The sequence below is a fragment of the Humulus lupulus genome, chromosome 4 (genome assembly GCF_963169125.1).
Source record: "Humulus lupulus chromosome 4, drHumLupu1.1, whole genome shotgun sequence".
Lineage (NCBI taxonomy): Eukaryota > Viridiplantae > Streptophyta > Magnoliopsida > Rosales > Cannabaceae > Humulus > Humulus lupulus.
This window is the reverse complement of record NC_084796.1, coordinates 56,522,611-56,539,775: the sequence shown is the minus strand read 5'-3', so window position 1 is coordinate 56,539,775 and position 17,165 is coordinate 56,522,611. Positions and strand designations below refer to the sequence as shown.

At 35.2% G+C, this 17,165-nt stretch overlaps 3 protein-coding genes across 3 annotated transcripts; all 3 read right to left on the bottom strand.

Annotated features, from left to right (window-relative positions):
- Nucleotides 1-4,029: 4,029 nt before the first annotated feature.
- LOC133832201 (uncharacterized) lies at nucleotides 4,030-6,711 on the bottom strand. Its single transcript, XM_062262575.1, has 5 exons — nucleotides 6,273-6,711; nucleotides 5,803-6,161; nucleotides 5,477-5,671; nucleotides 5,275-5,294; nucleotides 4,030-5,113 (listed from the first exon to the last, which is right to left on the bottom strand). The coding sequence occupies exons 1-5, from the start codon at nucleotides 6,709-6,711 to the stop codon at nucleotides 4,030-4,032; spliced, it is 2,097 nt and encodes a 698-aa protein (XP_062118559.1).
- Nucleotides 6,712-10,941: 4,230 nt separating this feature from the next.
- LOC133832200 (F-box/LRR-repeat protein 4-like) lies at nucleotides 10,942-12,862 on the bottom strand. Its single transcript, XM_062262574.1, has 5 exons — nucleotides 12,832-12,862; nucleotides 11,664-11,976; nucleotides 11,425-11,477; nucleotides 11,127-11,308; nucleotides 10,942-10,971 (listed from the first exon to the last, which is right to left on the bottom strand). Exons 1-5 carry the CDS (start codon nucleotides 12,860-12,862, stop codon nucleotides 10,942-10,944), a joined length of 609 nt encoding a protein of 202 aa, XP_062118558.1.
- Nucleotides 12,863-12,876: 14 nt separating this feature from the next.
- On the bottom strand, nucleotides 12,877-17,029 carry LOC133832199 (glyceraldehyde-3-phosphate dehydrogenase GAPCP2, chloroplastic-like). The gene is made up of 11 exons (XM_062262573.1): nucleotides 16,824-17,029; nucleotides 16,608-16,693; nucleotides 16,458-16,544; nucleotides 16,336-16,374; nucleotides 15,659-15,759; nucleotides 14,450-14,562; nucleotides 14,215-14,314; nucleotides 13,939-14,085; nucleotides 13,310-13,370; nucleotides 13,131-13,228; nucleotides 12,877-13,024 (listed from the first exon to the last, which is right to left on the bottom strand). Exons 1-11 carry the CDS (start codon nucleotides 17,027-17,029, stop codon nucleotides 12,881-12,883), a joined length of 1,182 nt encoding a protein of 393 aa, XP_062118557.1. The 3' UTR covers nucleotides 12,877-12,880.
- Nucleotides 17,030-17,165: the final 136 nt, after the last annotated feature.

The following is a 17,165-nucleotide window of genomic DNA, read 5'->3' as shown; positions in this document are numbered from 1 at the left end:
TCGCTTCTGGATTAAAGATTTCCACAAGCAAGCACTGAGGAATCCAGGTAAGACAACTTATGATATGTTTGGCTACAACACGTTAATGACTAGTTTAGATATCTAAGTTATAAGCTAATAATTTGAACTAGTCTTAGTAGGTTTACTCAAGACCGTGGTCCTAGAGGGGTTGCATACTTATGATTAAGGTAAGCAGCCCGGGTAGCTACCGGGAACCAAGTAAGAAACTGGTTTTTCACCGGTGACTGTAACTAAGGTCGGTTGGCCACCACAATATGTAAGAAGTCTGGTTTAACACATGTGTCATAAGAGTCCGGTTAAACTCTAGGACATATAAGTAAGTTGATTCCAATTCCGGCTAGCTACCGTGACAACTATGAACTCCGGCTAGCCACCGGGGAACTAAGTAAGAAACCGGTTCGCCACCGGTGACTATGTAACTAAGGTAGGTTGGCCACCGCAACATGTAAGAAATCCGGGTTAACACTTGTGACATAAGAGTCCGGTTAAATCCCGTAACACGTAAGTAAGTTAATTCTGGAATCAAATCTCTATGACTAAGAAAGTATGTCGAATTCTTCTAGGAGTCTGGGTAATTGGTGTAACTAGTTTACACCTGTCGACACTATAGTAAGATATGTTAAGATGTACTAAGATATGTTAAGATGTACTACAATATGTTAATCTATGGTCAAATATGTTAAGTTATGCTAAGATGTGTTAAGTTATGCTAAGATATGTTAAGTTATGTTGAAGGTTCCTCCGGAACCCTAAGTAAGTATGTATGTACGTTAAGAAATGAATGACTGAGTATGTATGTTAAGATATGAATGAATAAGTAAGTATGTATGTTAAGATATGAGTGAGTAAGTATGTATGTATGTTACCAGTTAAGACTGTATGTATGCTCTGGGATTTTCTGCGTGCGGGTGTGCCTTCAGGATATGAATTTTGGTTATGAGGCATGACCATAAGTTTTCCAGGACGTTCACACATTCTTAAATTGTATGTTAGGGTTCATTTTCAATAGAATTCTATTATTGATTGGTTATCTGCCTAGTTACAGTTAGTTTAAGTTCTTGCTTCGTTTATGTGGTTATGTTCGTTAAATTGTTCTTACTAAGTGTTTCACTTACCTAGTTGTTTCATGTTGTAGGTAAGCTCAAAGGCAAAGTAGATCAGTGAGCGTTGGAGTTTATCTGCGAGGATGTACATGTAGACCGACCTTTTGAGAATTTATGTTTTGGGGACTAGAACCCATATGATAACTAGAAATTATTTTGGGCTTGTTGAATGTTTTAAAATTATGACACTGTAATTTACTTTTAAGTATGTGCATACTTTCTAACTCTTGCATGTTTTGAAAGTTTTTTTATATGGATTTTCGGTTACCTTAATGTTAGAAAATGGTTGTGTTTTCTGCAAATTATGTTAAGAGATTTTACGGGACCTTACAGAAAATACTTTCCGAGCAAAAAATTAGAGGGGGTGCACCAAATAACTACCCTGTATATTTTGCTATGAAATATGGAAGCTAAAAGTTGGTAATAAATAATTAGTTTCCTACTAAAGAAAGAGGTAGCTAAAAAAATTATTTTACTACTAAAGACAAATGGTACCTAAATTGGTAGCTAAACAAGCAATATTTTGCTACTAAAAAAATGGTAGCTAAAATAAATATAATTTGCTACAAAAGAAATTGGTTGCTAAAAAATTATTTTGCTACTAAAGAAAAATGGTAACTAAATTAGTAGCTAAAAAAAAAATATTTTGCTACCAAAAATTATTGGTAGCTAAAAAATAAAACTAACTAGTAAATATTGTTTAAAATTTAGTACTAAGACATTTCACTACTAAAATTTGGTACCAAAATAATATTTTTTGCTACCAATAATATTTGGTAGCTAATAACTTGATAGCTAAAAATCATTTCTCTTGTAGTGCCATCTATATGTTCTTGTGTATGTTGAGTGAAGAATTGCAATTTTTCACTAAAAATGTGACTTTTGGTGACTAGAGTCACCAAAAAAATACCAAATACATTTTTGAGAGACTTTGAGTACCAACAACCATTCTTTTAATATTTACTCTCTCTCTCTCTCAAAAACATCCATAACCAGAAATCAAAGTATTGATACATTGTTTGGAACAACCTTCACTTGTTGCTTAGTGTAAGTTGTTCAAAGGCTTATCATATCTCCAAAGCTATTTCCTTACAAACCCACAAGCTACTAAGGGCAACTCCAACCCAGTTGCAAAACACCAAATTTGATTTGATATCCCCCTACATTCAGTCCAACTGAACGATAAACATCACAACAAATATAGGATTGTCCATAGTGCCACACCATATTTAGTATGTAGCTATAGACAACGACAAAATCAATTTACAATATAATAATATTATTAATACATATTTTTAAATATATAATATATTTATTAAATATAATAATAAGAAGATATTTTATTTTATTAGAGAATATACTTTTTAGTGTAATTTTTAGTGTTGTGATTGGAATAGAAAAAAATATGGTCCTAATTTACCATTTTGATGTTGGTACAACTAGGGATGGAAATTTTCCCCATGGGGATGAACCCCACCTAAATGGGGAACGGGAGTAGGACAGGCGATTTTCAAACCCCGAATATTAAATGGGGTGGGGGTGGGGGTGGGGATGGGGATAGCATTCCCCACCCCAACAGGTCCGGTTTAATTTTTTTATTTATTCTATATTATTTTTTTATTTATTTGACATGTTTCTTTATCTGATTTTGTAACATATTAGTAACTTTTTAAATATTTTAATATTATTTTGGACATATTTAATACTTTGAGTGATTAATATAATGTAATATATATTAGTTTTAGGTAATATACCTATGTTTATTTTAGTTTTAAATAAATGAGTACCCACAAGGATTCCCCACCCCAACCCCAACGGGGAATATGCGGGGATGTGGATTAAAACTGTTAATGGGGATGGGGGCGCAGGGAACACCCCCGCCAATTACCTGCCCCATTTCCATCCCTAGTTACAACACCAAAATGGCTTTTGCCATTGGAGTTGCTCTAAGAGGGTGGAAATTAGGGGTGTTCATCAAATCGTCCACACTGCACAAACCACACACACCGCACCACAATTTACGGTTTGGAATCCTTCGCGGTGCAATGCAATTTGCAGTTTAGAATTTAATAAATGCGGTTCAAACCGCACAACATCGTTTTATATATATTTATTAATTTTTTATATTTGTTTCAATATTTTTTTTTTTTGATCAAGAAATGGAAATTATATTGATAAACCAACAAATACAAACGCGGAGCAGATAACTCCCCCTCAATTACATTTTAGAGAAAAAATTTATCATTAGTTTCTCCCTCAAAGTCAGTTTTTTACTCCTACGGCAAAGATTATTAACTCTAGCCTTAACTGAATTTCTAGTAAGATCATCAACATGGGCTACTGAAAAACAGCAGCTTTCCACCTAGCATTTGTTCCTATTTTGCCAAATTAAGTAGACTGAAGCAGCCAGTGAAGCTGCAACAACCCGAGCCAGATCATCTTTACTTGGCTCTTCCAGCCAACAACACCAATTCTGGAACTGCCTAGGCTACATTAGATTTCCCAACCATTTTGCAACTGCCTGAAGCACTTTCCTGGAAAACAGACAGTCAAAAAATAGGTGAGCATGGCACTCCATTTCAGTCTCACAAACCGGGCAGCTTTGAGATAATACTGGTATATTGCAGTGATGTAAAAGATCTCTGGTAAGCAGCTTCTGGTGAAAAGCTTGCCAAAGAATAAACCTGTGTTTAGGCACTGATAGTTTACACCAAATATTCTTCATACTTTTGCTAGGGGAACCAGAAATAGAGTGCAGATAAAGTTTATTCAACCTTATTTTCCCCTTACAAACAGCAGCATTTATCTCAGATTCAGACAGTAACTTTCTCACCTTAACTAGCTTTTTCCAGTACCAGCTAGTATCTTGATGCAAAACATAATCCCAGATCCGGACCCCTTTTAACTAGATGCAATTAACCCATTTGACCCACAAGCTATCCTGTTTAGAAGAGATCGCCCAAACATATCTAGCAAGATTAATCTTATTCCAAAGAACACCCTCTTTAAATCCTAAACCACCATAAGATTTTGGCCTGCAAACATGATCCCAAGATGCTAGATGAAATTTACTTCGAAAACCATTGCCACCCCATAAGAAAATTCTGCATAAACAGTCTATTTCTTTGATAACTTTCTGAGGAAGGAGAAATATGCTCATCCAAAAGTTCCTAATCCCCAATAATACCGACTGAATTAGCTGCACATGCCCAGCATAAGACAAGTTACGACTAGCCCAACCATGAAGTCTTTGTCTAATTTTTGAAATAATTAGATCACAATCCATAGCTTTCCACTTAGTTGGCCGCAAAGGTACACCTAGATACATTAGGGGAAACTGCCCTTCTCTCATATTAGATATACACAAAATTTTCTCCTTCTCAACTGAAGAAATACCTCCAAAATAAATGCATGACTTGGCTTGATTTATGCTCAGACCTGAAGCTGAAGAAAAAGACTTAAAAACCTGTTGCATAATCTGAATAGAGTTGATATGAGCTTTGCAAACTAGCAACAAATCATCCGCAAAACAAAGGTTAGTTATGTTCAAAGATTTACAAAGCGGATGAAATCTGAAATGCTTATCTTTAGCATCCCCATGAAGAGCTCGAGTGAGGTAACCCATAACTAGGACAAATAGAAGGGGGGAAATAGGGTCACCTTGTCGCAGCCCCTTACCTCCCTTAAAATCACCATAGAGCTGACCATTCATAAGTATACTATAGGAAGAACCTCTCAAGCAAACCATAATCCATTTAATGAACTTGCCAGGGAACTTATAAGTATTTAACAGATTTTCAAGGAAATCCCAATCAATAGAATCGTAGGCTTTGCTAAGATCGATTTTCATTAAGCACCTAGGTGACACTCTTTTCCTGTTATAACCTTTAAGGAGGTCTTGAATAATAAGAATATTGTGAGCAATACTTCTATTCTTAACAAAAGCACCTTGGTTCTGATTAATCAACTTGGGAAGGATAGGAATTAACCTGTTACAAAGCATTTTAGATATGCATTTGTATAGTGTATTGCAGCAGGTTATTGGGCGATATTATGAGGCATTAGAGGGATGAGTGACTTTGGGAATAAGAGCTAATATGGTGCTGTTCAGCCTCTTCGGAATGTAGCCTAGATCAAAAAATTCAATTACTGTTGTAGCCACTTCTTTCCCTATAACAGACCATAAACTCTTATAAAAACCAGCCCCAAATCCGTCCGGTCCCGAGGTCTTTACTGCCTTTATACTGAACATAGCTATTTTGACTTCCTAGTAAGTGAATGGTTTGATCAGGACTGTTTGGTCTTCAATGCAAAGAGTGGGTCCTGAGAGTACTACTGAGGTTTCGACTAACCCAGTTGCTGCACTTGCTCCTCCTAAAAAAGATTGAAAATGCTGAGTAAAATGACTTATAACCTTTGGATAATCCTTCAACACTGCCATTTTCATCTACAAAGGACACAATCCTATTGAGCGCTTTCCGTTTCTTCATACTGGCATAGAACAGAGATGAGTTCTCATCACCTAATCTCAGCCAATCAACCTTACTCTGCTGATACAAAAAACTAGCATAAGCAGCCTCTTTCTTTTTAAAATCCAGGTGAGAAGCTCTCTCTATATCACTCAGGACTTGACTTTTCGGATCAGTAAATAAGTTGTTTTAGCTTGCTGATACAACACCTTACTTTCCTCATACTCCTTAACAATATCACCAACAACTCTCCAATTAAATCTCTTCAAAACAAACTGAAGATGATGTAATTTCCTCAAGACCTGTTGCAAACCACATCCCTCTGATGATAATGATTTATTCCAGCTAGCCAATACAGTAGGCTTGAAGAGCGGATGACTAGTCCACATGTTGAAAAATCGGAAAGGGCGCAAACCATTTTTTAGAACAGAAATATGCTTCAAAATGATGGCACAGTGATCCGAAACAACCTCCCAACTTGCTATTGCATTGACATTAGGAAACGTATCAATCCAATCCTCATTTATGAACACTCTGTCTAATTTGGAAAAAATGCGATTATTTCCATCTTGGTTATTTGACCAAGTTTAATAAGAGCCCAACAGTTTCATTTCTTCCACAATCCCAAGATCAAGCCATTTCCTAGCATCCTCTACTTCTTTAGGAGAAATGAACTTACCCCCTATACGATCTTCTACATCAAATACAGAATTAAAGTCGCCAATAACTAACCACGGTTTGACAGGAAGAGAGATTATAGCCAACTCAGACCAAAGACTTTTCCTCAATTCTATCTGATTCAAGCCATAAACCACAGTGAAACAGAAAGATTGTCCTGTAGCCCAGATCAGAACCTTACAATGGATAAATTGAGCATGATCAACCAGAACATCAACTCTGACCCAGCTGCCCTTCCAGATTAAAAGGATCCTACCTTCCAGAGCCTTACTACTGTAATAATCCCAACTCATAAATCTAGAGTTCATAACCTCCTTTACTCGATCACCTTTTATTTTGGTTTCCAAGAGAGCCCCAATACCAATCTTATTTATCTTGCAAATATCACCCACAGCTATTTGCTTATTCCTCTTATTCAACCCTCTAACGTTCCAGCTCATTATGTTGAAATTGTCCATTCAAATTCAATAATGGAGAAGGATCGTGTAGGAATTGTTGTTGTTCTTGAAGAACACTGAAAGCATTTTTTGTATTCTGACCAATAACAGGGGATTTCGCCTTCATGGTACCTAGTTTTTTCGGTGTAGTCCATCCTTGCTCCTTTGGAAGCACCACAATCTAGGAATGCGGTTCCTCTTCAGTTACTGCCTGATCTGAACTGTCTGTCCTTTGGTTAGTCTTACTGCCTGAAGCTTCAATCTTAGTGTGATTTTCTACAGCATCAACTGTGACCTCTTTTTTCCTCCAGACCAAAACTTCCACTTGCTTGCAAGAAGAAGCTGTGTGCCCTAACTTTTTGCAGTTAGTGCATTTAGTAGGCAACCACTCATAGTCTATCAATTGATCCATTACTTGACCTCTCTCATTAATGTAGTTAATGAATTTTGGAAGAGAATCTGATATCTCCATATCAACCAGAATTCGAGCAAACTTAATCATTGATCGATCCTTTGTGACCTTATCTATCATGATTGGTTTTCCAATGGTACTAACCAATGCACTTAAACATTTGGTGCCCCAGTATTGTAAACCCAGATCAGGCAAACGAATCCAAACAGGTATCGATTTGATCGATTTCAGATTTTCAATGTCAGTCGTCCAAGGTCTCAAGATAACAGGCTTCCTATCAAAATGGATTACCCCTAATTCTAAAACCATATCACGTGTAGCTTCATCTCTGAACTTGACCATCATAAAACCAGAGTTCATCCGTGCTACTCGGTCAATCCCAAGCTTCCCCCAAATCCTGTTGATAAAACCTTCAAAAACTAGTAATGGTGGATTAGCACCAATGACAACACAGATCAAGGCGGAATTCCAAAATGATGCTTCAACTTCTATCTCCTCAATATCCAGCTGAGCTATCTTTTGTCCATCCTTCTGAAGAGGCTCCATAAATTCTAATTTTGAACCCCCTGAAACGGAAGGGATTCCTTGAAACGTGACCAGGTAGCCTTAGCCGCTTCTTGGAAAGTTTGAGTCTCTACCTCTTCCGCCCACGAACCAGACCTATCCTTTGACAATATCGGAGCAACAGGAGAAGAAACTTCCTTCGCCTTATCAGGAATCTCAGGGGTTGCAGAGGGCACAGCCTCATCTGCTCTTTTTTCACACACATGCTCAGTCGATGGAGCCTCCGATGGTAAATCTATGGATGAAGGGAGCTCTTGACGTGGGTCAGCCTGAGCAAGCTTCTGCACCACCTTTCATTGCCACGCCATGGCAGAGAGAGAAGGAGGAGCTCACGCTTATATTTGTTTCAATTTTACTACGTTTAAACTTAATACATATATATTTATATAGTATAATATATACAATATCTAGAAAAATTATTATATTTCATAGGATGCTAACACATATTCTACTTCATCCTAAATATATTCTTCCTTTATCAAAATCTTTACTTCTATATCACATTTTTTCTTCGTTAATAGTTGGTTGTATTTTTATTCACTACAAGAAAAAGTGCTTTTAATAACACCAAAAATGTGTTATCAAAACATACCATAACACTTTTTGATGTGCTAAGACCGACTATGTTATCGTAGGTCAGGGTACTTTGCATAACACTTTATCATTGTTATACAGATGTGTTATTATACTGTCAACGATAACACACTTTCTGTGTTATTTTAATAAATAGATAAGTGTTTAATTATATTATTTATAGTCGATTATATAACACATTTTTTGTATTATACTACACTTTAGTATAACACATTTTTTGTGTTATATAATGAAGTTTGCATAACAAAGTTCTTTACTTATAAAAAGTGTTATTGTAATAGATATTATAACACATTTTTCGTATTATTTTAATATTTAGATAAGTTTAAATTCTCATTATATATTCATTTATATAACACTAATTTATTCTATTATATTTTTATTTTTTATTTATATAATTAAAATTAGTTTTCTAATATATACTAGCATCATTAAATGAACTTGATTTTCAAATAACAAAAAGTAAAAAGCATTCAACATTGTATTAACAATCCACAAATTAGTTTAAAACATTCAACACTGTCATCAAATTATATTATAGCTCTCAGGAGACAAAGACCCGAAAACTTAAACCAATAAATCTTAAATCACATGGTAAAACTAACATGCTATACAATTTCCAACCAACATGCAAGACAATGAGTATCTATCCTAATAACCACCAATTTAGTGCCAAATATTCAATAATGTCGACTTCCCCAAATATCATATTTATCCAGATAATGAGATTTCAGGCAACATTGCACCCATGGTGGATATCTAGCATCTTCCTCCACTTGCTTTCCATCATCATTTGTAGCCACTCCAAGCAATGCATTTCGCTTCTTCGTTAGTATATCAATGGCAGGTTGATCACCAAAAAACTTGTTGTGCCACAAGTTGAAAATAATACAATCAATTGAAGATAACAATGTTAAGGGTGTAAAATAAGAGTAATGCAGGTGACATTTTACATAATAATAATAAAATTGCACAGCTAGCCATATGACTTCAAATGACAGGTTCTATTTCGAAAAGGAAATATATATATATATGCAACATTATGTGGTGCAAGATTTTGGTATGAAACATGTGCCCCTAGCAAATTCCAGAAAATAAATAAATAAAATAACACAGAATGCAGTGTGACAAAGAGAAGAATAAGTTATCTAATGGCAAAATCATTTTTCAATGCACTAGAAGTTCCAAATTTTATTTTGTCAGTCTGCTGGAGGAGAGCATAATGCAGTTAAAACATGTTCCACGTGTGTTTTTAACAGAACAATTTCTCTATAGCCAAAAGAAAAGAGCAGAAGAAAGTATAACAAGGGACAACATCAATCGTTCAGTTAACATCATTGTTATAGAAATGTATTAAGATTAAAAATAAAGGCTAAAAGAAGTATCATTGAAAAATCCAGGACCCAGATTAAGAGTAGAATTATAAATTATAAAACAGAAAATTTACAACACAAAGTCTGTAAATCTGTATAACCTGAGACTACTGACCAGGGATCTTATAAAGTGCATTCATGACAGGACCTTATTCCAGATAAGGCTCTAGCGCAATCAATTGCAATCTCAAGCCTTTGAATCCATGACAGGACCTTATCTCTTCCTAGTGTGTCAAAAGTCAATATTTCATGAGCTCCAAACATGATAACATGAATTAGAAATACAGAATAACCTTACACAAGAGTCAGGAAATACCAAAAAGCCATTCAGAGAGGTTCCCATTTGGACAAAGCTCATAAATAAGGAAGCCATCATCTTTCCTTACACAGCAACCAAGCAAAGCTACAAGGTTCGGGTGTCTTATATGTGCTAAGCTAGTAAGTTCCCTGACAAATGTTTCAACATCTTCATCATTAATGATGTGCTTAATTGCTACGGGTTGCTTATTTGACAGTATCCCTTTGTAGACCTTTCCTGATTTAAAAACAACACCTGTTAGGATTGCTATGGTGGATGGTCCAAAAAACAGCTTAGATAAGGTGATATGGACATAGGGATATCTTTCCTGTTACACTTTTTTATGTAAACAGACTTGTTTTGTTTTAGCAAAGTTCTAACCTACAGTTCCTTCACCAATTACATTTGATTCACAGAGATTGTTTGTTGCAGCATACACTTCCTTGACAGGTACTTTTCGGCAAGCAGGCTCTTTTGTAAGGACATCCCTGAACACTGTCATGTGAATTAGACAAAAATAAGTACAAGTATGGCACATGGCATACATCTAGGAAAAAATGGCTTCTTGTTTAGTGGTGAAACATTTTAGAGCATACCATGGTTTTTGGATGGGTGATTTGATTTAAAGTATCTTCTACACAGGAAGCATGCAGCAACCAATACCATCATTACAACTCCTATTAGGAAACCAATCAGAATCCATACACCTACATCCATAAAGAAAAGTTTTTATTTCAATTTCCATTTCCATACAGAGTATTTGCACAATTATCCAGCCAAAGAAGAATTATCACCTTTTCTAATGCTATTCTTCTTACTATGCTTTATGTCTTCCCTTTCTTTTATTATGCAAAAAACGCAGACCAGCTGAAAAAAAACAATTTGAAAACAATACTTTTGTGTAAAGTTTCAAGAGAAACATACCAGAGTTGAGTGTTTGTCCCCCAAGGCATGTGAAAATGGGTCTGATATATCCAACATCTTTAATCCCGCTACCAATAATCGACACCAAAACCGTGAACCTACACATTTCATTTTCAATGTTAACAGGCTCATGTTTTGCAGATGGTGAATCCATTCCCCTAATGTCTTCCCAGCTCTTCACACAAAAATCACAAGAACTCTCCCAGGTTCCTTTAGAACTTGTAAGTTCACAATTTTCATTTAAACTTCTAACTCTATCTCCCAATTTATTGGTAACATCATCAAGAGAGTAGTCAGAACAGCCACCATTCCCACTAACTAGCTTCTCAATCCCACAACCAGAGATGTTTCCGCGAAACCTTGTAAGCAAAACGAGACAACTTCCTTGCTCAGTGGAATTCAGAAATAATTTTCCAGTTTGATTTGCTCTTTGGCCTAATACATAAAGGTACTCACTAAATTGAAAGAATAAGTACTGAACTTACTAGAAAATAGAATAAAGATATGAAAAAAAAGCCAAGCTATTATCACATCTCTTCTATCTTATAAACTAAGGTACCCAATAACATTTAGAGGCAACCAATAGAAAAATTGAAAAATGAACCTAAGAGCAAATGAAATAGACAAAAAAAAAAGTACACAAGATTTAATTTGTTCCAACGAGTTCTATGGTTACAGATTCTTCATACCTGTAATCAGATAGCACATTGCTCGACAATAAATGACCAAAAACACATATCAAATAAAGATGTAAAAACTGAGGCGACAAAGATTAAAAAATGGCACTAACTTATCTGTGAATCTCTGGAAACTATATAGAGCTAATAACTCCAATGGCGCACAAGAAGTGCCTACAGCTTTCAAAGCCTCATCAGTAACATTGATGCATTGTAGCTTCAATACTTTCAAAAATGGGCATCCTTGGGCTACAGCAAGCACCCCTTTGTTGTGCATGAACTCAGAATCTAAAGAAAGGGTCTCAAGAGACTTGCAATGTACGCCCACTGCTTCCAGTGAGACATCAGTTATCTTAGCACAAGCAGCAATACCAAGAGCTTTCAATGAAGTCCCACAACCAAGAGCTAATTCAACTAAACCCGCATCTGTTAAGGCCTCACAAAATCACAAATTTAAATCCCCAAGCTGCTTACAAGACTGTCCAATAGTAGCTAGACCATGATCTCCAACATAGCAACCCTTAAAGAAAACCATACCAAAATGATATGTCACAAAAACTTGGGAAAAATGAGGTAAACGATAAATATATTTTCATTTATTTTAACAGAAACAGATAAGACCCACATTGGAACAAGCAACAATCATCTTTCATTTTTATTCTTTTCCTTTCCAACTAGGGCTGCTAGCAATTCTTGGCTCAATTCAAAACATGCCAAAAAAACAACATGGAAATAATTTGATTCCATTCTAATCCCAAGTAAGCTAAGTTGTCTAAACATGTTTTCTGTGGTGATAGGAGACCAAAATATCAGAGTATGCAAAACAAAAGATGATCAGTGATTGTTTAGGTGACAATGGACCCCATAAAATCGACTAAAGATATGATCTTGAAAGCAATGGTGGAACTGCAACAAAGAACCGTTAATAAAAAAAAAAAAAAAACACACACACACACACACACAGAAAGTTATCACTTTTGATGAGATGAATTGACAAGAATGAAATGAAAGGATATAGAACCAAGAGAGGGAGATAGTTGATTGGCAAGACCACAAAATTAACCATTGGTAAGCAATTGAAGGCAAGTTGTACAAGGTCTTATGGTAAAGGTAGAGGATATGCTTAGAAAAATTACATCATCCAAATGTTATAAAACTGATTTTAACAAATAACAGCATAACTACTATTAGTTTCCCCAATATGATCTTGTTTTTTTCAATGGATTTTTCTGGGCCATTTAAAAAAATAGTTAAGAGAATATTAGCAAGATGAAAACATACTTCTTACACATGACATTGCCAATAGTTCCATCAGTGCAATTAAAATGTATTAAAAATACACATCAAAGAAATTATATCTTGTGTCACCAACAAAATTATACCTTGTGTCCACCACCGAGACATTAGGAGTTGGAACACGGAAGGCCATTCCAGTAAGTTTTCCATCCAGTTCTGGCAGAACCTTTCCAACAGCCTATAGTTCCAAAAAATAATAATAAACATAATAATAAGAATAAGAATCAAATCACATTAAAACCAGCATTGTTTTTAGATTTCCCTATGAATTTAGATTTCACTACCTTTGCAGCACCAGTAGAACTAGGAATGATATTTTGTCCAGCTCCACGGCCTCCTCTCCAATCCTTCATTGATGGGCCATCAACAGTCTTCTGTGTTGTTGAACATTAGAAACAAGAGTCAAGTAACCAACTTGCAAACTATTCTCCTATTATAGAAACAAATAAAGTGAAAAACAAACCTGTAGTTGCATGAACAGTTGTCATTAAACCTTCAAGAATACCAAATTCCTCATGAACAACCTGTGTAAAGTAATAAGAAAATCACTCAGCGAATAACTAAAAAGCATAATAGCTAAAACCAAAAGCACAAGGATATTTAACCAGATGCATTCATAAATTCAAAATCTAGTTTGAACAATTTCACTAATCATTTCAAAAAATGACAACTCATTTGTTACTTTTTAAAGAAATTTCTTATTCTTGTAGCTTGCTATTTCCACACACATGCACACACCTTAGCAACAGGAGCAAGACCAAAAGTGTATTAGCTGAAATCAAAAGCACAAGGAAATATAACCAGATGCATTCATAAATTCAAAATCAAGTTTGAACAATTTCACTAATCATTACAAAAATCACAGCTCATTGTTGCTTTATAAAGAAATTTCCCATACTTTTCATCTTGTTGTTTCTAGTAAGACTGTCAGTCTTTGGTTTTTCTTTTGGTCTCTCTACTCTTTGTAAATCAATTCTATTTCTGTTTCTTCTACTCATCCAGAGCACGTGCGCGCACACACACACAAAGAAGAAGAAAAAACAACTACAACAAGAACCAAAACAAAAACAATAAAAACAAGTAACAACCGACCTTAGCAAGAGGAGCAAGACAGTTGGTAGTAAAGCTTGCATTTGAAACAATGTCCATGTTTGGCTTGTATATCTCCTCATTTACTCCAACCACAAACATGGGAGCATCAACTGATGGAGCTGATAAAACTACTTTCTTGGCTCCACCCTACAAAGACAGAAAAGTTCAATGTTACAAAGAATTTCATGCAAATGTAAATGGATTTGTACGTGCATGGTGGGCTCTCACACATTTGACTATCTGAGACAGAGAACAGAATAAATTAGTAAAAGAAACCTTCTTATGTGCTAAAGCTTTGTCAATTGTTGTGAAAACACTAGAAGATTCAACAACATACTCAGCTCCATAATCACCCCAAGGAATCTCAGCAGGGTCCCTGATTAAAGGTTTAGATTTTACTTGTCAGCTCAATTTACATTAAGCTTTAAACAAAAAACACCCACATTTGCAAGTGCTATAAGCAAATAAAGAATATGTATACACTTTCATGCTAAGATCTTATGAAAATTACCTTTTACTCACAACCTTAATCTGCTTCCCATTGATTTCTAAGGTTGAATCATCTACAACCTTAATGCTTCCTTTGAATAATCCATGAGTAGAGTCATATTTAAACATGTAGGCTTGGATAAAGAATAGAAAATATCATAACCATTTTCACATAATGGGATGACCTTAGAAGACAATTAGGAATCACTGTTACATAAGTTGAACTATTAGCAAAGGACATCAATTTAATAAAATACTCTGAAAATACTCATTTCATTCAGATACATATAATTTCATGTAATATAAAGGTCATTCAAGGTAGCATCATAAGCCTATTAATGACCATGGTTCATCACTACAGCCACTACTCACCTCAGACCATAATCCAAAAAATGTGAGAAATTTTAAAGTGCCAAGTTAACAAGCTGCCATGCTCTCAACTTGACATAAAAATAAGCTCACAAAAAATCACAATAAAATCTAAACTGCAAGCATTGCACACAACAAGCATAAGCATGATTCAAGTTAGATCTGAAAGAATAGAATCATTTTTTTATCAATAGATAATTGAGATAATTATATGCAACTAAATACTTGGTAACATTTATAGAGGGTTTAAGGTGATAAATATAATTTCAAAGCAATTAATGATCCGGATTTAAGACATCTCTCACATTTAATAGCAGTGAGAATAAAAATTATTTAGTCAAAACTATGAAGAGAAGATAGCGTAAAGGTGAATTACAAGTCCAGGAGACTAGATGATTTCTTAAGAGAACACACAATGAGCACCTCCCTTCCTATGAGGTGTTTATCAAAATTAATAGCTACTGAAATAAAATGCAATTTAAACGTTCTTCCACATACTTTATAACATAGTTTGCCTTGACCATATTAAAGTAGAGCATAATCATTTTAGCCACTTTAGACAAAAAAAATCACCACATTCAACAACATACTATTAACACGACAAGAAATCAAGCAAGCATTGCACAAAAACTTGACTTAAGTCATATCATTATACATTATGAAGCAAACATCTAACCAGGTTGTAAGCAAAGACATGTCAACCAAATATTATGCTCGATGCAGTCTTACAAACATAAGAAATTTTTTTTGCATCATCTGAGTAGTGCCATTTTAATTTATAAATTATAATGACTATTCATGAGCATATCAAAAACATTGGCAGTTGAAATCCATCAAGTTGCAGCTAGCTTGACATCCTTACCATGTATTTAGCATCAATAAAAGGATCATTCACTGCCACCACGTCAATATAATCCCTGAATATTGCTACTCGTAAAACCAATCTTCCAATCCGACCAAAACCTATATGAGCCAAGCATTGAAAAAGTAAGGAATTAATCAACTTTACCATTCTTCTTTCAAAGAGAATCACTTGGCTCACAAAGTTCTTTAAACTCTGAGGTCCTTCATTTAGTAAAACACATATTAAATATAAATATATATATATATATATATCTAGCATCCAAGAACAATATTGATACATGAAGCTATACTCTTTTACATGTCAGAATATTAAACTCGCCCAAACTAAAAGGGATTAAAAAAGTGACATAAAGGAAACAGAATCCAAACTATAGACTACTTCTAATTCGAAAGCAACAAATAAACATAAATATATGAATGTAACATAGAAACTAAGTTGAATAAAAGTAAATAATTTTCCAGAATGAAAACACACATCAACTCTTGCAAGATTTTCAACTGTACCTTGACCTATTAAAACAAAAATTATTGAAGGCCAAAACTGATCAAACATTGACCAATGCACAAAAGTTTGCATCTCTAAAAAGAATGATAAAAACATTAACCACACCAAACAATGGAATGTACAATCATTATTAAGTCCTCATTTCAAACTAGGAGCTATGATGAACTTACCATTGATCCCAACCTTTGACTTCCCACCGGTCTTCAATTCTAAACAAAATAAATTATGAGTGAGCATCAAATATTAGAATTTCAAAATTCACACTACAATGTATGAAGTGTCTAGTCCTTACTCTGAACAGTTGGTGGCAATTCAGTGGCCGTTGCTTTAATGGGTTGGACTCTCTTGACATTGCATCCCCTGAACAATGTGTCGTCTTCTTGGGTCAATTATAAGAACAGAAAATATGCTTAAACCCATAAAAATTTATATACTACGTTACTCAACTGTAAAATAGATGATCCGCTTGGAACAGTAGAACCAAATACACTTGACTGAAATCTTGCAGAGTTTGGGCTGCGATTGAAACTAATGCATATCAATATCTCAAACCTTTAGGTATATTATATTAATTTGGTTAGTTTTTTATTCTTTTCCAGCAACCCAACAGCCGTTAAAACCAAAATACTCCGAGAAAGTAAAGAAAAGAAGAAAGTACCTGTTGTTTCCGAGACTCTTCGTCCAGTGCCTTCTTTCATTGTTCCTCATATTCTTCTTCTTCTTCCATTTCATCTCCATGGCCTCGAGCCCTGAACGAAAGAAGACACTGGACGAAGAGTCTCTTTCCGTCTCCGTCTCTGTCTCCACCTCTGCAATCTGGTTGGGAGAGAATGAGCCCTGAACACCGCCGCTACCAGTCCTCATCCCCCATCATCAAGTCCCCTAACCTCAAAACCCCTTCCGGGGACCCAAAAGAGTCCAGCTTGGCTTGCTCTGCGGGTAACTGGAACCGAAAAATGGGGCAGGAGTTATGGTGAGTGAGCCAGGACAGAATGCAGTC